At 46.6% G+C, this 24976-nt stretch overlaps 2 protein-coding genes across 3 annotated transcripts in view; one reads left to right on the forward strand and one right to left on the reverse strand.

Moving 5' to 3' along the window:
- Positions 1 to 31: 31 nt before the first annotated feature.
- On the forward strand, positions 32 to 23471 carry TUBB6 (tubulin beta 6 class V). 2 transcript variants are annotated; one of them, XM_007974714.3, is made up of 4 exons: positions 32 to 182; positions 520 to 628; positions 2722 to 2832; positions 17085 to 18601. In XM_007974714.3, exons 1-4 carry the CDS (start codon positions 126 to 128, stop codon positions 18146 to 18148), a joined length of 1341 nt encoding a protein of 446 aa, XP_007972905.1. In that variant the 5' UTR covers positions 32 to 125; the 3' UTR covers positions 18149 to 18601. The 2 variants fall into 2 exon arrangements, with proteins under 2 accessions (XP_007972905.1, XP_037838912.1); XM_037982984.2 differs by lacking the exon at positions 17085 to 18601 and adding an exon at positions 21187 to 23471 and having other exon boundaries at positions 49 to 182.
- Positions 20988 to 24976, reverse strand: part of AFG3L2 (AFG3 like matrix AAA peptidase subunit 2) — a 48566-nt gene continuing 44577 nt past the window's right edge. The window contains exon 17 of the mRNA XM_007974712.3: positions 20988 to 21821. Within this exon, the coding sequence (XP_007972903.1) occupies positions 21603 to 21821 (219 nt within the window). The 3' untranslated portion in view covers positions 20988 to 21602. The remainder of the gene's footprint in view (positions 21822 to 24976) is intronic.

Raw genomic sequence — 24976 nt, forward strand, 5'->3', positions numbered from 1 at the left:
CAGCCATTGGCGAGCGGCGGGGCGGGGGCGGGGGCGCGGAGAGTCGGCCCCGGGACGCTCGCAGGCTGCCGGCAGTTGCCGCCGTCGTCCGCAGAGCCAGTGCCCAGCGCAGAGCCGCGCCCGCCATGAGGGAGATCGTGCACATCCAGGCGGGCCAGTGCGGGAACCAGATCGGCACCAAGGTGGGCCTGGCGCTGCACGGGGCTTCCCCGCGGGTGGGCGGCTGCAGGGCCCCGGGTCTCCCGGCGCGACCCCCCACGGGCGCGCACCAGCTCTGCGCCCCTGGGTCCTCGGAGCCCGGTGCGGACCCGCGCGGGCCGCAGGGAGGGAGCGCCCAGGGCGTGGCCGGCCGGGGAACCTCCGCTCCTCGCTCCCCGCCCCCACCCCAACTGGGAGCGGCTGCCGGCGGCTCCGGCGCGTCTGGAATTCGGCCGCCGGGGCGCCCGGGGTGGGCGCGGATGGCGGCGTCCGGGGCTCTGGGTTCTGAGCGTGTGTCCCCCTCGCCTCGCCCTGCCCAAGTTCTGGGAAGTGATCAGCGATGAGCACGGCATCGACCCGGCCGGGGGCTACGTGGGAGACTCGGCGCTGCAGCTGGAGAGAATCAGCGTCTACTACAATGAGTCATCGTGTGAGTATCGCGGCCGCCGCGCCCTGCCCGGCCGGGACCCGCGTGGACGCTCGGGCGCCGCCTCTGCGCGCGGCTCGTTTGCTTCGGGAAAAGTTCTCCCGGGACGTAGCGGGAGGCCCGGCCACTCCCTTCGCTCCTCCGGGGCGGGAAATCCGCCGTCAGTTTATTATTCAAGCTGCTGGATTCGGCCTATCCCGAGGGCCAGAGCGCTGGTTCGCGTTATGAAATCGGCGCAGCGGTTCCTGTCCAGCCTTCTCTGTCTGGCCGGGCGCGGTGGCTCAAGCCTCTGATCCCAGCGCTTTGGGAAGCCGAGACTGGAGGATCATTTGGGCCCACGAGTTCAGGACCAGCCTGGGCTGTCCACACCCCGGCCCCCTCCCGCCCCGATCTCCAACAATTTTAAAATTCGCCGGGCGCGGTGGCCCGCCCTGTAGTACCAGTTAACTGAGGGCTTGAGCCGAGGAGGTCGAGGCTGCAGTGAGCCGTGATCGTGCCACTGCACTCCAGCCTGGGCGACAGAGCAAGACCTGTTAGAGTCAATTAGAGCGTTTCTCAAGGATCCTTGGGAAAAACAAAGCTTTTTTTTTTTTTTTTAATCCCCAGTTTAAAATGTATCTCTTATTGGGGATTCTTGGCTACAAATTTGAGAAACGCTCTCTTAAGTGACTCTTCTGGTCCCTTGCAGACCTCTAAAAAGACTTTAACTTCCCTGGAAGTTGAAACTGCAGGCAGTTCTGAGCAACTAGTGGAGTTTTATTAATTTATGCAGCAATGAGTGGCCGGGAACATCAGGGCATGGAAGATGAAATTTCTAGAGGACACTAAAGACAGTTCCAGTATACACTGCACTTCCTGTTAACCCCTCGCCCAGCTTGGGTACATCCATTTTCGATCTGGGTGTGTGCACTGCAGGACAGCAGTTGAAGAGCAGGTCCTATTTGGAATCATTAACCTTGTCCTCACTGGGAACAAGTTCTAGCCCAGTTGGCATGAAAATTCCACACAAGAACACTCTGACTCAAAATGAGAGTGACTCTGGGGAAACAGAGCCAGTGGAGTGCTCCCAGTAGCAAGGTGCTCAGACGGCACATGGGCACATGTATGTGTATGCATGGGGGAGGTGTCACAAAGCAGAGAATTTCATCCAAACCTGGCAATTTTCTGTAATACATAGTTTATTTCCATGGAGCTAAAGTCCTAAAACTTCCTAACAGGAAAGAGGTGTCAGGGTGAGCTGGAAAATACAGTAGCCAGGAAGTCAGGGGACTTGATTTCTCATCCTGCCTCTTCCTGGAACCTCCTCTGCCAGGTCATGCCTGGGCTCGTTCCTCATTAAGGTTCTGGGATTTTCTTTTTTTTTTTTTAAGAGACAGGGTCTCGGCTGGGCGCGGTGGCTCATGCCTGTAATCCCAGCAGTTTGGGAGGACAAGGTGGGCAGATCACAAGGTCAGGAGATCTAGACCATCCTGGCTAACATGGTGAAATCCCATCTCTACTGAAAATACAAACAATAAGCCAGGTGTGGTGACGGGCTCCTGTAGTCCCAGCTACTCAGGAGGCTGAGGCAGGAGAATGGGAGGCAGAGCTTGCAATGAGCCGAGATCGGGCCACAGCACTCCAGCCTGGGTGACAGAGCAAGACTCCATCTCAAAAAAAAGATAGGGTCTCACTCTGTAGCCCCAGGCTAGGAGTACAGTGGCACAACTGGGTTTAGATGATCCTGCCACCTCAGCTTCCAGAGTAGCTAGGACTAGAGAGAGGTGCACACCACCAACCACACTTAGCTAATTTTTTTGTTTTTTCGTTTTGTTTGTTTGTGTTTAGAAACAGGGTTTTGCTCTGTTGCCCAGGCTGGTCTCGAACTCCTGGGTTCAAGCAATCTGCCCACCTTGGCTTCCCAATGTGCTGAGATTACAGGGATGAGCCAGTGCGCCCAGCCAATTCTGTGATTCTAAGAAAGTTCCTGTACCCTCTCTGAAAAGACCCTGGTTGATCCATTTCAGGCAGCTAGAACTGGTGGGACTTGAAAGGGGGAAGTCAATTCCTTTAGAAACCTGAAAGTAACTCTTGTGGGTGGTTCTTTTCTCCTCCAGCTCAGAAATATGTGCCCAGGGCCGCCCTGGTGGACTTAGAGCCAGGCACCATGGACAGCGTGCGGTCCGGGCCTTTCGGGCAGCTTTTCCGGCCTGACAACTTCATCTTTGGTATGTTCCATCTTTCTCACTTTCTTCTTTTTTTTTTTTTTTTTTTTAATCAAATTAGTTTATATGCCAGATTTAAAGCATCACGTGTCATAGAAAAAGTGTGAATGGAAATCAGTGGTTCCCAGCCCCACCCCTCCTATACCTAGCTGGGTTCATCACAAGGAAGTTTTTTTTTTTAATCTTGACTTTTTTGGTGGGAAGGAACCTCTATATCTCTAAATGAAATTCTTCTACTAGTAGTTCTTGATTAAAAAACAAAAACCAGGCCAGGCATGGTGGCTCATGCCTGTAATCCCACCACTTTGGGAGGCCGAGACAGGTGGATCACGAGGTCAGGAGATCAATACCATCCTGGCTGACACGGTGAAACCCCGTCTCTACTAAAAATACAAAAAATTAGCCAGGTGTAGTGGCACACGCCAGTCAGGAGGCTGAGGCAGGAGAATCGCTGGAACCCAGGAGGTAGAGGTTGCAGTGAGCCAAGATTGCGGTACTGCACTCCAACCTGGGCGACAGAGTGAGACTTCGTCTCAAAAATAGCAAAACAAAAAAACAAAAACTAAGCAACAGTTTTAGACATTAGCTTATTTCTCCCCATCATTATAAAGTTATTTGCCATTTGTTTTTGGTTCCTATATTGGTTTTATCAGAATTAGGTAAATCCTTTTTTTCCTCGCTTCTTCTACCTAAAAAATGATGGTAAACCTGTCTTTCTGCAGACTTCTAAAGAAAATTATATAAAATTAAATGAAGTGGTATCATTAGTGTTATCAAGTAGAACCCACAGGATAGGTGGCAGATTTGGAAGTTTCCCACCTGACTATTTTAATGTTAGAGACCACATATCTATTTACATTATTGCTTTAAAAAAAAAAATACCTCACTCAATCAAACATTTCCAATACCTGTGAAAGGCAGTGTCTTCCAAGAAAATGTGAAGAATTTCAAGACTGATTCTGGCTTAAAAGCACTATGGTGTAGGAATCAAATACATCATGAAAAATCTACATTCCAACCCCTTTCTCAAAAGGCACCAGGAAGAGACAGTTTGAGGATAACAGACAATCCCCATTATCCAAACCATTCCGGAGAGAAAATGATGGAAAAGTTCCAACATTTCCTATGAGGCTAGGTAGCTTCTACTAGAACATACAAGTAAAAGCTGTGTATCAAACTTACTGCAAAAATCCAAAATAAAATACTTAGAATATCAAATGCAGTTGCATTTTTAAAAAAATATATTAGTAGCACATTGTGACCAATGTGCTATTGGTCACAATGAGAGGCAGATAGTGTAATGGTTAGGACTCTGGCTCTGCTGCCACACTCCCTGGGTTAAAATTTTGGCCCTTCCACTCACTATGTGGCCTTAGACTTACTTAACTTACTTGTGACTTAATTTCCTCATCGTAAGTGGGACTGTCTACCTCTTAGTAAGATGTAAGGATTAAATAAACACTTAGAATGCCTACTACAAAATAAGTATTTGAGAAATACTAGCAACATCCCAGGAATGCAAGGATGGTTCAACATTAAGAAGTCTACTAATAGATTAAAGACAACATCTTAATAGATGCCCCCAAAAAAGTGGGGTTTTTTTTGACTCCCAGCAGGAAACAATTTTTTTAAAGAGATTAAAGTTTTGGAGGCCAGGAGCAGTAGTTAATGCCTGTAATCCCAGCACTTTGGGAGGCCAAAGTGGGTGGATCACCTGAGGTCGGGAGTTCGAGACCAGCCTGACCAACATGGAGAAACCCCATCTCTACTAAAAATACAAAATTTGCCCGGTGTGATGGTGCATGCCTGTAATCCCAGCTGCTCAGGAAGCTGAGGCAGGAGAATCACTTGAACCTTGGAGGCAGAGGTTGCGGTGAACCAAGATCACGCCATTGCATTCCAGCCTGGGCAACAAGAGTGAAACTCTGTCTCAAAAAAAAAAGATAAAGTTTTGGATGTGTTCCCGATTTGTAGAGGACAAAAAACTTCTGTGTAAGCTGGAAATAGAAAGAAACTTCCTTTATTTACAGACTATCTACCAGAAACCCATAGCAACATTATACTCCCTGGTGAAACATTAGACGCATTCCCAGCAGAATTAGGTATACGAAACAGATGTCCATTGTCTCTACAATTGTTCCATGTTCTGAAGGCTTTAGCCAGTGCACAAAAACCAGAGAAAGAAAATATGCAAATCATGTAAAGGAAAAGACAAAAGTGTTATTTGTTGATGAAATGATTCTCTTGGAGTTTCTAGATACACTATCAGCTGAAAAATGACTAGCACTTACAAGACTTTAGTAAGGGAGCCAGACACAAGATAAAATATTCAGAAATTAATTGTTCTGCTATCAGGTTACCAATCTTTCTGATTTGCCTGGAACTGGGAGGAGGTGTTTCCCGGGACACTAGACTTTGAGTGATAAAACTGTCAGGGTCCCAGCAAACTGGAACAGATGAATCACAGCAAAAGCAATAATCACTGGCAAACACATCCTATTCACAATTGTAATAAAACTATAAATACCTGGAGACAAAATTTACTAGTAACTAGAGGTGAGGGGCAATTAAAACAAAATATTTTTCTCCCACCAGATTGGCCAGTATTTTAGAAGCTGCTAAGACCTACTGTTGGTGAATGTGTTTGGGAAAATAACAGCTGTTCAGAGAACTACTTAGTAGATTGAGCAAATCAGTAATTTCCATCCAAGGGTTCCAGTTCACGGAATCTGTCCTGCAGAAATGCTCACACATAGAGATTGCAGACTGGCCTCCAGAAGAGCCGAATCCATGTGCATGCCCACGGTGGGTGTCTGAGAGCTCCTCTTGCCCAGTGTCATCCTTGTCAGTTTGGAGGGACTGCTCTCTGAGTACTGTAATAAAAACTTGACTTGGATAATATTCATATTCTGTATTGTGAGGAAGGAAAAAGGACGACCCTACTTTATACAGATCAGCATTGAATAACTCACTTACTAAGTAGGTATAGACTCAGCAGCCACAGCTTCTTTCTGGACCACATTCCCAAGTCACAGAGTTAACGTAGCCAGGAAGAAAGCACCGCACTGGGAGAGGGAAACTGAGCAGCTGACCTTAGCTCTGTGCCCGTTGGGGGCATCAGTTCCCTTCTCTGGGTGTCTTCACTTCACTGTCTGAAAGGAAGGACCCCCAAGCATCTTGGGTTCACAGACCCTTGTAAGAATCTGCAAGAAGAAATGGCCCTGTCTCCCCTGCTCCTTGTAGAATTCTGCCCAGTCTTGTGAGGTTCAGTGGATTTTTGGTGAGAATCTGAGCGGACAGCTAAGATTTCTTGAGTCTGAATTACAGTTGGCTGAGTCTACCGTAGTCTCAGTAAGCCTTATGAGACACAATTCCTATATTTCCAACTAATACACCTTTTAGAAATCACACCTCTTGGCCGGGCGCGGTGGCTCAAGCCTATAATCCCAGCACTTTGGGAGGCCGAGACGGGTGGATCACGAGGTCAGGAGATCGAGACCATCCTGGCTAACACAGTGAAACCCCGTCTCTACTAAAAAATATTAAAAAACTAGCCGGGCGAGGTGGCGGGCGCCTGTAGTCCCAGCTACTCGGGAGGCTGAGGCAGGAGAATGGCATAAACCCGGGAGGTACAGCTTGCAGTGAGCTGAGATCCGGCCACTGCACTCCAGCCTGGGTGACTCCAGAGCTAGACTCCGTCTCAAAAAAAAAAAAAAAAAAAAGAAATCACACCTCTTCTTTGATAGGCAGTGTGTGCACGTGGTGCAGCTGGAAAGGCCATGCAGTGAAAACCCGCCTCGCGCACTGCCTGCCTCCCCCGCTGCCTGCCTGCCTCCCCCGCTGCCTGCCTCCCCCACTGCCTGCCTGCCTCCCCCGCGGGAGTCCTTCCTGAGATAGGGAAATAGTTACAAGCACATCTGTGAATTTTTATAGATAAAGAAGATCTTAAAGTCTTAGTTATGTCAAATATATACCTTCTTCAAAGAAGGATATGAAACAACAGTAAAAGACAGGCATAAATGTAGCAGTTTACAACACAGAGTCAACTGTGAGCTCAGCTGTGGCTGAGAATTAATTTTAGCTCTGGGTTTCTGGCAACTAAATCCAAAAAAGGAAGCACAGCAGGTGACACAGCTGACACTGTCTCATAAAGGGGAATATATTTAAAAGGGAGATCTCCCCACCATCCTGAGTGATTTGTATTTATTTTTAATTTTTACTTTGCTTTGCTTTCTAAACTTTGCTTTTTTTCAGCAAAAACTAATATAACCACAGTCTTAGAAAGTTTAAAACTAGAGTTAAAAAAAAATTCCGTATGCCCATCACCTTAGTATAATCATTGTCAGCACTGAGGTATATTTTTCATCTTTGTTTCTTTCTTTTTGCTGGCTTTCATTAGTTGTAATCATGGTATCATTTATATGTTTTTCCATTGGACATTATAAACCATACTCAGTTTCTAAAATCCATAATTTTTAATAGCTCCATAATGTGTAATTAATTCCTTATGCAACTATATAATGGCCAATAATCAGGAAGCTGTTTCTTTCCAACTTGTTCTTAAAATGAATATTGAACATCTTGATTCACTTAAATTTGTCTGTTTCTGACTTTGATTTCAGAATAGATTCTCAAAAAGTAAAATTACTGGGTCAAAGAGTGAAGAGATTTAAGCCCTTTTTACACACTTCCAGTTGGATTAATGCCACCAGCAGTGTCTGAGAGCATAGTTTTTGCTGCACTTTTGCCTGAAATTAAACTTTTCTTTTCTTTTTTTTTTTTTTTTTTTAGACGGAGTCTGGCTCTGTCACCCAGGCTGGAGTGCAGTGGCCGTATCTCTGCTCACCGCAAGCTCCGCCTCCCGGGTTTACGCCATTCTCCTGCCTTAGCCTCCCGAGTAGCTGGGACTACAGGCGCCGCCACCTCGCCTGGCTAGTTTTTTGTATTTTTAGTAGAGACGGGGTTTCACCGTGTTAGCCAGGATGGTCTCGATCTCCTGACCTCGTGATCCGCCTGTCTCGGCCTCCCAAAGTGCTGGGATTACAGGCTTGAGCCACCGCGCCCGGCGAAATTAAACTTTTCAAAGAAACGTAGCAACTGAATGCTTATTTTATGAGAGACTCAGAGCTTTACAAACTACTTTATAGGAAGTGTAAGAACAGCTCTGAATTTGGCCCTTCTATTCTATGCTGACATAAATTGTCAGTGTAAAACAGAAACCTGCACACATGTCACGCAGGACTCACACACACAGGAGCCGGAAGACAGGATATTAAAATGCAACTCAGCGCACACTGCACTGTTCCCCAGGGGAAGGGTGGTTAGCTGAAACTCATGCTACACCCATTACTGCTTTTTGACATAAAATAGGAAAAAAGTATCCAATTCTACATAGTTTAGTATGTTCACACTCAGACTTGTTACACAGGGCTTCATGTACCAGTGGCTGGTTTTATTTCTTAAAAGGGCAGTAGGTGTGTAGAGATTCATGGTATTATTTTTCGTATGCTTTTGCATGCCTTATCTCTGTCAAAAGAAAGATGTCAGTAGTCTAAAAGGTGTGGTCACGGAAAAGGCAGCTTTCATGGAGAAGGTTTCAGCAGGTCATGGCTGTCTGGCCCTGGCCCAGTCTGCCCCAGGCCTGGCAGCAACTGAGGGACCCAACCCAGTCTGGATGGGTGCCCCGAGGAGGCCTCACCCACCAGCTGTCAGCGCAGTGCAGCCCGGACCTGGCCAGGCCTCAAGAGAGTCAAAGCCATGAACTGATCTTTATGAAATGAGTGATCACAAACTACTGAAGTGGTGAGAAGCTAGTTTCTCATAGCTGCCACTTGAGCAATTGTGAAGTTTTCTTTGGTTTATTTGAATTGAACATTGGGAGAGTGTAAGGTCTTTCTAGCTGTTGACAAATGGGGTCGCGAAGATTAAGACAAATTAAGACAGACCTACGGTGCCCATTTAGTTGTCTAACTGTCCCTGTAAGCCTTCAAAAACATTAGAAATGACCTTTGGTACATAAAAACTTCCCCGAAATTGCTTCTTGCATCTTTGCTTTGTTTGACATGCAACCCTATTTTTGATTGAGAATATTTTAAGTTTTCAACAGGTTGTACTGATATGATACGTCTTTAATAGGAATTGTAGCAAGTTGACACCATTTTAAGAATTGTGACTTGTTTAAATGAATATGCTTATTTGTTAAAATAACATATTATGGAGAATGAAGAAGTATCCAGAATATATAAACATTCTATATTGTTTAGCTAAATAGTTTTTAAGTCGTTCTCCAGTAAAAGAGGCAGAATTGTCTGTGAACTGGAGATGATCTATCCTCACTGGCTTTATACCATATTGTTTCAGTTAGAGTTGCTAAATTACAATAAACCAGTGTCATTCCATTTCCAAATAGAGTTTGAAATTATTTAGGAACACTCACTCACATTAGTAGTGTACACTTTTAAGAGTGAAAGTTACCTGTAATCCAGCACTTTCGGAGGCGCAGACGGGCAGATCACCTGAGGGCAATAGTTCGAGACTAGCCTGGCCAACATGGTGAAACCCTGTCCCTACTGAAAATACAAAAATTAGCCAGGCGTGGTAGCAGGCGCTTGTAATCCCAGCTACTCGGGAGGCTGAGGCAGGAGAATCGCTGGAACCTGAGAGGCGGAGGTTGCAGTGAGTCGAGATCGAACCACTGCACTGCCCCCTAGGTGATGGAGTGAGACCCTGTCAAAAAAAAAAAAAAGAAAGAAAGAAAGAAAAAACTTAGCGGTTGGACAGTGGCTCATGCCTATAATGCCAACACTTTGGGAGGCTGAGGCAAGTAGATCACTTGAGCCCAGGAGCTGAAGGTCAGCCTGGCAACAGTGAGATCCTCTCTGTACAAAAAAATTTTTTTTAATTAGCTAGGCATGGTGGTGTGCACCTGGGGTCCCAGCTATTCAGGAGGCTGAGGTGGTAGGATCACTTGAGCTACGGAGGTTGAGGCTGCAGTGAGCAGTGTTCATGCCACTGCACTCCAGCCTGGGCGACAGAGCAAGACCCTATCTCAAAAAAAAAGAAGGAAAAACTTTTCTGTAATGAATTGCTGGTTGCATAGCAGTCATGCCTATTTGATTGTTGGAAAGTTTTATGGGAAAAGAATGAAGCATCAGAAAGGTAAACATTCTTCCAGCCTCTTTCTGTATTTCTTTTTCTTCCAGATTCAGGGCTAGAAGAGGGGGCAGGAGTGCACAGACCCTTGACACTTACTCCATCACCCAGTGTGAGCTCGAAACCGGAGGGGGGACTCAGAAAACCCTGGGTACCTATTGCAGCCCCACTGCCAAAGCTTAGAGTTGGCAGCCTCCTGCTAACTGTCTGAAGTCACTAACACCACACCGTATCAGTACAGAAGATGTTCAGTTCACAGCTCCCAAATATTTAACTGGAACATCTGTTGCTAGGAGACAGTGGCAAAATATTTTTCAGAAGTCACCAGCTTCCTACTTTCATCAAGAGCACAGAAAATTTCGTGGCTAATCATGCTATAAGTATTGAGGAAGCTGGGTAAATGGTGTGAGCTGCAGAGGGAGTCAAGTTCAGCGTCTCCGTCCACTTACAGCTAGCTCAAGGTCTGATTGATTGGGGTTCTATGTTTGCCAAAAGCCACCTACTATTTTCAGTTGTTGGTTTCTGCTATTTTAATGAAATAGGTCCTAGGCTATTTTGACAGCTGCCCTGGGTCTTTCCTTTGTAAAATGGGACAGTTCTAGCACTGAGTGTGAACCAGCCCCGAGCTTGTTCCTCCCAATGCCTATGTTGTAGTCTTGCCAGGTGCTGCCTGCGAGGTTGGGTGGGGAAGGGGTGGAGAGAAGTTGGTGGGGGCTTAGGAAGGACAGTGACTGTTTTTTTGTCTACTAAGAGAAGGCAGTCAGCTAGGTTTCACTGTGCAACACAGCTGGGCAGGAAGAAAGAGAATCCCTTGTTTGTAAGAGAACAGTCACATTCTAGACGCCGTCTATGGCTTGTGAAAAACACAAGGAAATGGCCACCTGAGAGTACTAAAATGGCCAGGCCCATGGCAAGCACGCAGCAGGCATCTCCCTAGCCCGGCCGCTCTGCAGAGCCACAGGGTCCTCCTGTGCCAGTGGCACTGGGCTTTGGACTGCCAAATGGGGCAAAGGCAATAGGAGAGAAAGGCTGAGCTGACTTCTCAGTGGGACTGAGACGGAGATCTAGGGAGGCTGACGCTGCAGACAAGTGCTAGGGCCCACTGCGGTCAGTTTCGGCTGGCCAGTTCTGCTCTCTGGAAACTTCAGGGTTTAATATTTAAATGTGTGGTTTTGTTTGTTTGAGATGGGGTCTGGCCCTGTCACCCAGGCTGGAGTGCAGTGGTGTGATCATAGCTCACTGTAGCCTCAAACTCCTGGGCTCAAGCAATCCTCCCACTTCACCTTCCTGTGCTAGGATTATCGTAGCTGGCCTTAAAAAAAGTGTTTAATGTTTCCATGTCAAAGTTAAAACAAACTGCTGGTACATGTTTTTTCAAACAGTACACATAGATTGTGTATACAGTGCAAAAAGGGAATGCTCTAATGCCTTCTACTAGTGGCCCCTGAGGTTTTATTCCCTAGGGGCATAACTGAGTGTGTAGACAGTTGGGCTGTGTCCTGTTGGCATTTTTCCTTTTTTTGAGATAGAGTTTCGTTCGTTACCCAGGCTGGAGTGCAATGGCACCATCTCGGCTCACTGCAACCTCCGCCTCCTGGGTTCAAGTGATTCTCCTGCCTCAGCCTCTGGAGTAGCTGGGATTACAGGCGCCTGCCACCACGCCCAGCTAATATTTTGTATTTTTAGTAGAGATAGGGTTTCCCCATGTTGGCCAGGCTGGTCTTGAACTCCTGACCTCAGGTGATCCACCTGTCTGCCAAAAGTGCTGGGATTAAGGCGTGGGCCACCGCACCCAGCCCTGCTGACTTTTTTCTGTGTCCTCGTGCACTTGGGCGAGCACACACAAAGCTGATTTTGTTTGGGGAAAATGGGATGCTGCTGTACACACCATTTTGCAGCCTTTTGAAGAGTTCACTAATGTATCTCAGACATCCTCCATGACAGTCACAGGGCCTACCATTGTATGTGTCATCATTTAGTAATTTCCCACTTACTGATGACATTTTAAAATTTTTCATTAAAGAAGAGCTGGGCTCAGGGATTCACACCTGCAATCCCAGCACTCTGGGAGACCAAGACAGGATGATCACTTGAGTTTAAAAGTTTAAGACCAACATAGGCAACATAGGGAGACCTTCTCTACAAATTTTTGTTGTTGTTGTTAGACGGAGTCTCGCTCTGTCCCCCAGGCTGGAGTGCAGTAGCGCAATCTCAGTTCACTGCAAGCTCCGCCTCCCGGGTTCATGCCATTCTCCTGCCTCAGCCTCCCGAGTAGCTGGGACTACAGGCGCCCGCTGCCACGCCCGGCTAATTTTTTTTGTATTTTTAGTAGAGACGGGGTTTCACCGTGTTAGCCAGGATGGTCTCAATCTCCTGACCTTGTGATCCGCCTGCCTCGGACTCCCAAAGTGCTGGGATTACAAGCGTGAGCCACCACGCCCGGCCAAAAAGAATGTTTAATTGTCCCAGCTACTCAGGAGGCTGAGGCAGGAGGATCCCTTGAGCCCAGGAGGTGGAGGCTGCAGTAGCTATGATTGCACCACTGCACTCCAGCCTGGGTAACAGTGGAAGACCCCATTTCTAAAATAATAATAATAATAAATTCCTTTATACTTTAATCTTCACTTGATTATCATAAAATACATGTTTCAGTTAAAATGTCACAAGCAATATATAAAGCTAGAACTGAACTCCCTTAGGACCCCATCCTTCAAAGACAACTGTCTGTGCTTTCTTAATTGCATTGTACATGTTTTAATAAAGTAATTTTTGTTTTTCATTTTGCTAGCTAGCTAGGTAAAACATTTCCATGGCGTAGGACTTAAAAGGAACAAAAGGGTATACAGTGAAAAGTTGATCTCCTTCCTACCCCAAACTAGTGTTAAGATTCTTGAATGTCCTTTCAGATATGTTCAGGCAGACACATATATTCACATACATACAGTGGAGCCAACTGTATACACTGTTCAGTACCTTAGTGTCCCTCCCTGGCTCCCCAGCAACATATTTTGAAAATCTTTCCATTTCACAACTATGGCTGCCTCATTCCTGTTGATGGCTGAGAGTATCCTCTGCAAAGATACTGCCATGGATTTAACCAGTCTTCAGGTAATATGTAGGTTGTTCCCCTTTTTATTATTATAAACTGTTCCTTAGTAAACATTTGTATATATGTCATTTTGCACATGTATGGGTCTACAGAAGTGTAATTGCTGTGTCTAGGGGGATAATTTTGATAGCTGTTCCAGAGGCCACTGCCCTTGGCTATCTCCAGCAGCTTCTGTGGGAAGTGGCCTTCCCCAAACCCTCACCAGTGCAACTCAGGTGTTTTGATCTCTGTCAGTTTCATAGCAGAAAAACAGAATCTCCTTGTTTTAATTTGCCTTTTCCTTAGGAGAAGGGTTTAGCATTATTTCCAGCACCTAAGCTATTGGAATTTCCTTTCCTGTGAGCTGTATGTTTAGAGCCTTTGCCTGTTTTCCTAATGGCTGTTGTTTTTCTTACTGATTTTGTAGGACTTCTTTAGATATTTAAGGAGGGTATCCTTTGTATGTGATAGGAGTTATTAACAGTCCAGTACATTTTAACATTAAGTTCAATACACTGAATGACGAATCACGGAATTTTTCTTGCACTGAACACCTACAGTGCTTAGCACTGATAAATGCTTCGTTCTCCCTCCAAGAGTAGGACCACTGTGTAAGGCTGCACTTGCTATGCACTGCAGAATCCAGGGGTGCCACCAGTAGACCTCACTGTGAGTAGGCCAGTGTCCCCAACTGCATGGGAGCCCCTTGTCCACTAATTAAAGATCAACAAGTGGAAGGCAGCTTGCTTACCCGATATAGCACTTGGCAGCTCTCAGAGGCAGCCTTGGTGGTTTCACTGCTTCATAGCTCAGTGCCCACAGGGTTTGTGCAGCATCAGGGATGGACCTGCCCACGTGACAGCAGAGAAGCTGGTCTTTGGGCAGTGGTGTGAATTGTTGCCACCAGCCGTGTGTAGACAAAAGTCAAGGTGGAGTAAGTGGGGAGAGGTCTGTATAATGCAATGCAAGTTTTTATGACTTGAGTTAGTTAAATCTGCAGCCCAAAATTTCATGAAAATATTTAAAACATTTTATTAAAAATTAAATTGATAAAGTCATATTAGAAATTAGTATTTCAATTTTCCCAACTCTAAGTATACTGAAGTAAATTGCCTTAAAGTGAAAGAGTGAGAGTGTATTTAGTAAGTCTTGGTTAAGCCTTTTTGCTTTACATTCAGAAACAAGAAAAGAATGACTGATATAAAATGGCATGACCTGCAAGTCAGGTTGTTTCCAATTCTGCTTTCTTCAAAATTGAGTTGTTGACCAGGCGCGGTGGCTCAGGCCTGTAATCCCAGCACTTTGGGAGGCCGAGGTGGGCGGATCACTTGAGGTCAAGAGTTCGAGATCAGCCTGGCCAACGTGGTGAAACCCTCTCTCTACTAAAAAATACAAAAATTAGCCAGGTGTGGTGCCAGCACCTGTAATCCTAGCTTCTCGGGAGCCTGAAGCAGGAGAATTGCTTGAATCTGGGAGGCGGAGGTTGCAGTGAGACAATACTGTGCCACTGCACTTTAGCCTGGGTGACAGAGTGAGACTCCATCTCAAACAAATCAATAAACAAAATTGAGTTATTACGTGACAGATGATTGAAAATACTTTTTTTTTTTTGAGACAGGGTCTTGCTCTGTCACCCAGGCTGGAGTGCTGTAGCACAGTCTTGGCTCACTACAACCTCCATCTTCTGTGCTTAAGTGATTCCTCCCACCTCAGCCTCCCAAGTAGCTGGGACTAAAGGCATGCACCACCAAACCCAGCTAATTTTTATATTTTTAGTAGAGATGGGGTTTTGCCATGTTGCCCAGGCTTGAAAATACTTTTTGATAACAGGTCACTATTTGAATTTTGGGATGTAACTCTGAAGACAAAGAACTGAATGACATTGTAGAACATAATTCATTCCCATTTACATGTATCTGTAGAGAAGATTTCTCATATATGTAAAAATTAAGAGGAATAGAGTTGATCCCAAGCCTTGGCCCATTCTGGCAGTATTTAATATTCACCCTTGGATAAGTGAACTAATAGGAAAAAAAAAATATATATATATTTATATATATATATGTAGATAACATTATTTAAAACTTTGTAATCACAGGAAATTAAAAAGAACTTCAACTGATTGGAATCATTTCTGATTTTTAAATATATTCTATCGATATATTTAACAGAATAAGTGTTTTTTAAAGTGATTATATTATTTCCAGAAAATAAAATTATATGCAACTATTTGATTTATGAAAAATAATAATGTTAACTTTAAAATGAATGAGAAGTATCTAGTATCTAGTTTTTTCAGATGTTCATTAACCAAGTGTAGTGGCATGTGCCTGTAGTCCCTGCTACTCAAGAGGCTGAAGTGGGAGAATCACTTAAGCCCAGGAGTTCAAGGCTGCAGTCAGCTAGGGTGGTGCCAGTGTTCACCACCCTGGGTGACAGCGTGAGACCTTGTCTCTAAATAAATAAATACAAATGTTGACAGCAGTGTATGAAAGCCATTGCATTATGTGAAACTTGTAGTGCCAGAAAAGCAAAAGCAAAAATTAGTTCCTCCCACTCCTCTTTAAGTGCATCTGTTCATATGGACATACAAACCTGTGTAATTTTTACAGCTGGGAAAAAATGCTTCCGCTAGTGAAATACTCCATTTTAAAATGAGATAAAATGAAAAATAGGATTTTAGGCCGGGCGCGGTGGCTCAAGCCTGTAATCCCAGCACTTTGGGAGGCCGAGACGGGCGGATCACGAGGTCAGGAGATCGAGACCATCCTGGTTCACACGGTGAAACCCCCTCTCTACTAAAAAATACAAAAAACCAGCCGGGCGAGGTGGCGGGCGCCTGTAGTCCCAGCTACTCGGGAGGCTGAGGCCGGAGAATGGCGTGAACCCGGGAGGCGGAGCTTGCAGTGAGCTGAGATCCGGCCACTGCACTCCAGCCTGGGCGACAGAGCTACACTCCGCCTCAAAAAAAAAAAAAAAAAAAAAAAAAAAGAAAAATAGGATTTTAAATTTAAGAGCCAATCTTTCAGATTCAAATATTTTTTAGGTAAAGGTATACATAAGCCTGTCTGGCAAAAATGCACCATTATGCAGAAAACAGACTAACTAGGTCTCTTTCTTGTTACTTGAACTCTGCATAAAATACAGACGTCTTTCAGGCATATTAAGCTCCTTTTCTCAACTGGCCTGGAAAGAATTTGAGGGCAGGAATTACTTCCTGTGCTTAGTATTTAATTATAGGGGCAGAATAAATAATTGAATCTGCAAACATTTTGCAACAGTAATTCTGGTTGATGAATGAGGGGCTCCATTAACATGAAAAAGTGTCAGTTTTGAAAATAAAATACTTAATACATAGTACAAAATTCAGAAAGCCCAAAGGAGAGAACTTTATTTTGTTGTTTTTTTGAGATGGAGTCCCACTCTTGACACCCAGGCTGGAGTGCAGTGGCACCATCTCAGCTCACTGGAACCTCCACCTCCCGGGTCCCAGGTCCAGGCAATTCTCCTGCCTCAGCCTCCCAAGTAGCTGGGACTACAGGCTCCCCACCACCACGCCCGGCTAATTTTTGTATTTTCAGTAGAGATGGGGTTTCCCCATGTTGCCCAGGCTGGTCTCTAAGTCCTGACTTCAAGTGATCCACCCGCCTCCGCCTCCCAAAGCGCTGGGATTACAGGCATGAGCCACGGCGCCCAGCAGGTAACTTATTTTTTTAATGTACACCTTTTGTTCCCTTTGAATTCTACCATGTGCATGAATTAACCTATTTAACATGGAACAGCCAGTCCAAATGTATATACATCTTTAAAATTGATCAGTAGCTACTCTGACTTGCCTAAAAACGTACCAGTGCACCTGCTCACCTGCGCCGTTGGTGGGTGCCTGTTTCCCCGGCCCCTCCCTCTGGCCAACAGCACACCATGGAATCACTTCACGCCCTCCTTGTCGGTGCCCAGGCACGGTGATGGCGCAGCCCCTTCCTGTTTAAACGGCACGGGACTCTCTCTGTTGCAGGCCAGACGGGCGCAGGGAACAACTGGGCGAAGGGGCACTACACGGAGGGCGCGGAGCTGGTGGACGCGGTGCTGGACGTGGTGCGGAAGGAGTGCGAGCACTGTGACTGCCTGCAGGGCTTCCAGCTCACGCACTCGCTGGGCGGCGGCACGGGCTCGGGCATGGGCACGCTGCTGATCAGCAAGATCCGCGAGGAGTTCCCGGACCGCATCATGAACACCTTCAGCGTCATGCCCTCGCCCAAGGTGTCGGACACGGTGGTGGAGCCCTACAACGCCACGCTGTCCGTGCACCAGCTGGTGGAGAACACGGACGAGACCTACTGCATCGACAACGAGGCGCTCTACGACATCTGCTTCCGCACCCTCAAGCTGACCACCCCCACCTACGGGGACCTCAACCACCTGGTGTCGGCCACCATGAGCGGGGTCACCACCTCGCTGCGCTTCCCGGGCCAGCTGAACGCCGACCTGCGCAAGCTGGCGGTGAACATGGTGCCCTTCCCGCGCCTGCACTTCTTCATGCCCGGCTTCGCGCCGCTCACCAGCCGCGGCAGCCAGCAGTACCGGGCCCTGACGGTGCCCGAGCTCACCCAGCAGATGTTCGACGCCAGGAACATGATGGCCGCCTGCGACCCGCGCCACGGCCGCTACCTGACCGTGGCCACCGTGTTCCGCGGGCCCATGTCCATGAAGGAGGTGGACGAGCAGATGCTGGCCATCCAGAGCAAGAACAGCAGCTACTTCGTGGAGTGGATCCCCAACAACGTGAAGGTGGCCGTGTGCGACATCCCGCCCCGCGGCCTGAAGATGGCCTCCACCTTCATCGGCAACAGCACGGCCATCCAGGAGCTGTTCAAGCGCATCTCCGAGCAGTTCTCAGCCATGTTCCGGCGCAAGGCCTTCCTGCACTGGTTCACGGGCGAGGGCATGGATGAGATGGAGTTCACCGAGGCCGAGAGCAACATGAACGACCTGGTATCCGAGTACCAGCAGTACCAGGACGCCACCGCCAATGACGGGGAGGAAGCTTTTGAGGATGAAGAGGAGGAGATAGACGGATAGCCGGAATAGAGGAGCCGCCCCAGCTCAGATCCTACAACACGCAAGTTCCTTCTTGAACCCTGGTGCCTCCTACCCCATGGCCCTGAACGGTGCACTGATCCGTTGTGTTGGTGTCGGCCCCTCACAAATGCAGCCAAGTCATGTAATTAGTCATCTGGAACAAAGACAATACTTTAAAACAGCAGAGAATTACTTGCGGGTTCTACCCAGTCAGAAGATCACACCATGGAGACTTTCTACTAGAGGACTTGAAAGAGAACTGAGGGGCCACGAAATAAACTTCACCTTCCATTAAGTGTTCAAGCATGTCTGAGAATTAGCAGGGGAGTTAGAAACAGTCTTTTTCATCCTTTGTGATGAAGCCTGAGGTTGTGCCGTGTTGCCTTATATGAAAATGCAGTATGGGACTGTGAAATGATTGATTCATAATAAATTACTAAACGTGTGTCTTCATCTCTCTAGCCATGTGCATAAATGACTTAAGTTACTTTGTATGGTTACATTGGCTACTCGGGTCACTGGTCTCTCCCTGGGGTGAACTCCTCCCTACTTCACGAAAACAGAGGAAAGGGCTGTTCTTTAAATGGAGGCTTTAAGTGGGGCAGCCAAAACTGTTGATAGCTGGAAGGCAATGTAGCACAAACAAAAGCCCCTCTTCCCATTGGCAGCCACCTTTTAGATGCCCACAGAATCCCAAGTCAGGTCCTGGGCTAGGGTTTCCCAACCTTCTAGCCAAAGGAGCCACAGGAAAGGCCTTTTGGCCTCTAGACAAAGCCAGGGGTGCTGGGTGGGAGCTGGGGTACCAACAGCCAGCCCTGCGTGGAAGGGATGGGTCCTTTTCTGCTGTGGCGCATCACACCTGATGGCTTCTACCACCGGCCACGCCTTTGGAGTTTCCAAAGACAGACTCCGTGGGGCACGCATGGTAGCCCCGCTAGTGCCTGGTACAGACCTCGCTGTTGACAATATTTCCGCTTTACTTCTTCCTGCCCTCTTGAAGCTGTGAACATGGGACTTGCTCTGAGTATAGCGTGTCACCCCCGGGTGGAAGCGTCACGTGCCAGTGACAGCCCTCCTGCTTTGCCTCCCATGTGGGCAGCCCCCCCAATCCCTCCTGTCCACCAATCTGGGTTCCTGAGTGACCATCCTGGGCAGAGCCCACTCTGACCTGTGTTGGATAGGGAATGAAAGACAGACAAAGCTTTGTCATTCAGGGCCACTGAGGGTTAGGGTGCCCCACAGTACAACCACAACACCCGTGGTCTGTGATCCCAGGCATTACATTCACTAGCAATTTTGTTAACTCCCAGCCTTGGGAAGATGGAAACTTCATCACTGAACACAGCAGCATGACTTGAGGTGATTACAGATCATTTTGCAGAAATTGAACTATTCTGAGACCACAGTAAAAATAAATCTTACCAGCTCACCACCTACATCTGTCCTGAAAACACGTTCTGTGTGACCGTGGAGAGGAAAGATCCATGCATGAGCAGGCCCCACGTGGTGGTGGCACAGGTAGCCACGGCTACTCCTAGCACAGAGGGCCACTTGCGCAGGCTGAGCAGTGGCTCTAGGCCACGCTGGCAGTCGTCTAGGGCCCAGAGCTTAAGGTGGCTCACCTCACCCAGAAACACGGGTGACAAAGTGCTGTCTGGCTTTGTCACTCTTACTGTATCAAGCCTGACACACATCTCATTGGCCCCACTCTCACCCCCTGGGAGGCCTCACAGCCAAGACCTGTGAGAGGGCAGCCCACGCTGGCTCCACGTCTTGCAGTGGTTGGGTAAGGAGTAGAGAGTGACTCCTACCTAATTATCTACTGCCTGTGTGGTGAAAAGCACACCCGGCACCCTCACAACTGTGTGAGCCTCAGCTGGAAACCATGCTTCATTGGGCACCTCCCAAAAACACCCCATGAGGAAAGGAAGTGGCCAGTGTGGCATGCCTGCAGGTGCAGAGGTCAAGCAGGGGACGCCTGTTCTCCTGGCATGCTGAGCTATGGAGTCCAAACAGCTGCTTCCATGGCCTGCCAGGGGACAGGTGGGCATTTCAGGATGCTGGAAAGTAGCCATGGATGGAGCATGCATGGCCTGGGGCCATGGCAGGGATGCCACTAGATTGTGTTAATTCTAAAGCCACTGTTCTGACATCAACACCACACAAGGCAAGCTGGAGTAATGTTAAAAAGCTGGAGTGCTGTTAGACTGCTAAAAATGTAAACAGTTAAAAATGCCAGTGTCTCCTCCATGTCCAAATAGCAGCAATTGATAGAAGACTCAGCAAATCTTCCTCATGCCATCTTTTTTTAGGAATTATGATAATAGGTTTGCAACACTACAGACTCACTTTTCTGGAAGCACATAACCAATAACTCCCTTCTAATAGACAATAGGAGCAGGTTACCATTCAGTCCACTCCTGAGATGTCCCCAGAGAGCCAGGGCCCAGGGGACTCCAGCTTAGTTCCACTTTTCCTTCTCTGAAACCCAGGTGACGGCTCAGGTCAGCCTGCCAGGCCCGCTACAGTTATGCGTTAACTTCTAGACCCAGGAAGTGTGGCCAACATCTGGCCATGGCTGGCCTCTTGAGGACTGCACTGGGTGGTTATCATGAATTCAGGCCAGGACCAACCCCTCAGGACCCATGTACTTTATATCCAGAGCTCAGTGCATCTTTGCAGGACATATAACTCTAGAAGGTTCCAACCTCCTGTGGGAACTGATGAGAACCAGCGAGGCTGAGATTTTGAAGGACTCTCCTCTAAAAAGCAAGAGAATTTAATTTCTTGCCATTATGTTTTCTAAAAATATCCAGAGCATGAACAGGGATCCTTTATGTGTTCTGAAACAAGGTACAGTGTGGACATTTTATTATGTAAAGAAGCCATATTTACATAATACATTCATATTTTTAAGTATGTTACAGCTCCTGTAGAAAACCATTCCATTAAGACAGCAACAGGTGATCTGGATTCAATCTTTAAAATATTAAGTCAAATTAAAATGTTCTTATCAGGACTCCAATTTAATTTCACAGCCCATCTGCACAGGGGAACTGAGGAGAAACAGGAATGAAGAGTGGGCGACAAAGAGAAAGCATCTTCCCACACGCTAAGAGTCCAGTGCAAGGATCCCTGCCGCACGGTCAGCCGACCCAACTTGGTGCCCCAGGGTCCAGCCTCGGCCACTCTGGGCTCAAGTTTTCCAGCCCATCTGGGAGCCAATAAGGCTGTGGGACAGTGTGCATTTCCCTCGAGGCCTCCGGAAAGTCACCTGCCACCCACTGTGACCTCCGAGGCTGAAAGGACTAAGGACTCCTCTCCCCATCATTTCAGCTGGGCCAGTGGCTGGCTCCAATCAGCGCAGCCTTTCCATCCTTCTGAAAGCCACAGCCGAAATAATGCACCAGCTGAAACCACAGCGGACAGACTGAGACGGCCTCCCTCTGGGTGTCTAGTTGGCAACTTTCTCACCCGGGGGTTCCTCTTTCTCCTTTTCCCGCTCCTTGTTCCAGTCCTTAAGGCCTTCTGGAAGTGAGGTGTCCTCGTCCAAGCTGCCAGTGCCTTCCACAAATTCTTCATAGGTAGATTTTTCCGCAAATGGTCTGGGGCCCAAAAGTTCAACCATATCATTCTTATCTAATACTTCTTTTTCTAACAACAGAAGAGCAACCTGAAATATGAACAATTTCCATTAAATACAGTTACTCAGCAAAGTCTATTCAGAAATATTAATTTATTAAAATGAGTGACCCCATTCCACAAAAGGATTTAAGACCAAAAAAGGATTTAAGATATCTCATAAAGTTGCATAGTTTTAGAGTAAGATGTGCAAAATATCAAAGCAACCAATGTCCATCTGTAAGGGACACATTTCCATACTAGACACATTTCCATACATCTGCACAATAAATGCTGACCATCTATAATAAAGAAGGAGGAAGCTGGCTGGGCGTGGTGGCTCGTGCCTGTAATCCCAGCACTCTGGGAGGCTAAGGCGGGCAGATCACAAGATCAAGACTATCCTGCCGAACATGGTGAAACCCTGTCTCTACTAAATATACGAAAAAATAGCTGGGCATGGTGGCGCACACCTGTAGTCCCAGCTACTTGTGAGGCTGAGGCAGGAGGATCACTTGAACCTGGGAGGCGGAGGTTGTAGTGAGCCAAGATTGCACCACTGCACTCCAGCCTAGCGACAGAGCAAGACTCCTTCTCACAAAAAAAAAAAAAAAGGAGGAAGCTGTGCATGTTCTGTATACATCTCAGAGACACACTCTTCAATTAAAAAAACAAAGATGTTCAGTGTGCGCAGCATCTTACGTTTGCTTTTCTGAGGCAACAGGAATGTATCTTTTTATGTGCGTTAAAGCACAATAGGCAGCCAGGCACGGTGGCTCATACCTGTAATCCCAGCATTTTGGGAGGCCGAGGCGGGTGGATCACCTGAGGTCAGGAGTTCGAAACCAGCCTGGCCAAAATGGCAAAACCCTGTCTCTACTCAAAATACAAAAAAATAACCAGGTGGTGGTGGGTGCCTGTAAACCCGGCTACTTGAGGCAGGAGAATGGCTTGAACCCAGGAGTCGAAGGTTGAGTGAGCCGAGATCGCGCCATTGCACTCCAGCCTGGGCAACAGAGCAAGACTCAGTCTCAAAAAACAAAAACAAAAAACACAAAAACCAGACTAGGCAGCAGCCATTAGCTTAGGGCTTTTTCTGTACCCAGAACCCATCCATACACAAACAAACAAACTGGAACTTAACCTAGACGCATTCTTTGTAACTAATTTCAAATTAAGCTTCTACCAATCATGAACAGCCAACCAGCCAGCCGGTGGCAGAACTTGGGACCATGCATTAGACCACACAAATAAGGCAAACGCCCAGCAGCAGCCACTCAAGCAGTCATGCGCCGCTAACGACGTTTCAGTCAACGATGGGACAGTGGTCCCGTGAGATCATAATACATTATTTTTACTGTACCTTTTCTATGTTTAGATGTGTTTAAATACATTGTGTTACAATGGCCTGAAGCATTCAGTACAGTCACATGCGAGCGGGTCTGCAGCCTCGGAGCGACAGGCCGTACCACAGAGCCTAGGGGGGTGTAGCAGGCGTAGTGCACTCCGATGCGGCAAACTCCTCAGACCGCATCCCCATCTTTAAGCAACATGTGACTGCAGTTCCTTTCCTTTGCTTCTATGCTCAGCCTATAAAAGCTTGCTGCTCATGCTGCCAGAGCAGAGCTCTGAACTTCTAATTCTGAGCGCTGCCCGATTCCCAAACTGTTCTTTGCTCAAATAAACTTGTTTGTTAAATTTATTTTGTCAAAAGTTTCTTTTAAACGGTACATAAAAAAATATATGGCCAGGCGCAGTGACTCACACCTGTCATCCCAGCACTTTGGGGCAGCGGATCACCTGAGGTCAGCAGATCGAGACCAGCCTGCCCAACATGGTGAAACCCTGTCTCTACTAAAAATACAAAAATTAGCCGGGCGTGGTGGCACCTGCCCATAATCCCAGCTGCTCGGGAGGCTGAGGCAGGAGAATTGCTTGAACCCAGGAGGCGGAGGTTGCAGTGAGCCAAGATGGAGGCACTGCACTCCAGCCTGGGCAACAGAGGGAAAGTCCGTCTAAAAATATATATATATATATATTTATAAACAAAGGCAGAGATACAAAATGAAGGCAGGAAGGTTAATGTGACAATAGTTTACTTCGAAGTTCTATTCATTTGTTATAGCTGCACCATAAATCTGACACCACATGTTTTACAGGCTACAGAAAAGGGACCTCTACTGGATTACACACACGGAGGTGTGACGGTATCATGACAGGAGGGAACAGTGTTTATGTTAGATCATCTGCCTACTGTAAAGAAAATTAAGCAGTTTAAATTATAAGGTGATCTCATAAAATAACATTTCTTTTTTTCTTTTTTGAGACAGTCTCACTCTGTCTCCCAGGCTGGAGTGCAATGGTGCAACGTTGGCTCACTGCAACCTCCACCTCCCAGGTTCAAGCAATTCTCTTGCCTTAGCCTCCCAAGTAGCTGGGATTATAGGCATCCACCACCATGCTTGGCTTATTTTCTGTATTTTTAGTAGAGACGGGGTTTCACCATGTTGGCCAGGTTGTTCTCGAACTCCTACCTCAGGTGATCCCGCTGCCTCAGCCCCTCAAAGTGCTGGGATTACAGGTATGGACTTATTTCTTGAGATAACCCCTTACTTTGAAATTTAATCTATCTGTAGTTTGCAATAAATGTTATGTTTTTAAAGATATAAAATTATGAAAGTTTTCTTATCTTTTCAGTTTTAAAAAATATTATAAAGTGCTTCAAATAGTTATAAAACTGGAAATGGATAATCCCCATGTAACCACTATCAACAGTGATCAATTTAGAAACATTCTTGTTTCAACTGTCTAGATTATTTTTAAGAAAATCCCAGATGTCATATCATTTTATCCATATATATATATATATTTTTTTTTAATCTACATCTCTAAAAGGTTAGGATTGTTTACAAAACCAGAATACTATAATGCTCTGATTTTTAAAATATATTGTCTGCATATACGTAAGAAAACAAAAGCTTTAGGATTCCTTCTTAGACAATTTTTAATTCTCAATTTGCTTATACACACACACACGCACACACACCATAGTTGTGGGTAATCACTTAAATTTCAATAATTTAATCCAATATATCGAAAACATATATATACACACATATATGTGTGTGTGTATATATGTGTATATATATATTTTTCCCCTGAAACAGGGTCTCACTGGTCACCCAGGCTGGAACGCAGTGGTGTGAT

This window comes from Chlorocebus sabaeus, chromosome 18 (genome assembly GCF_047675955.1).
Source record: "Chlorocebus sabaeus isolate Y175 chromosome 18, mChlSab1.0.hap1, whole genome shotgun sequence".
Lineage (NCBI taxonomy): Eukaryota > Metazoa > Chordata > Mammalia > Primates > Cercopithecidae > Chlorocebus > Chlorocebus sabaeus.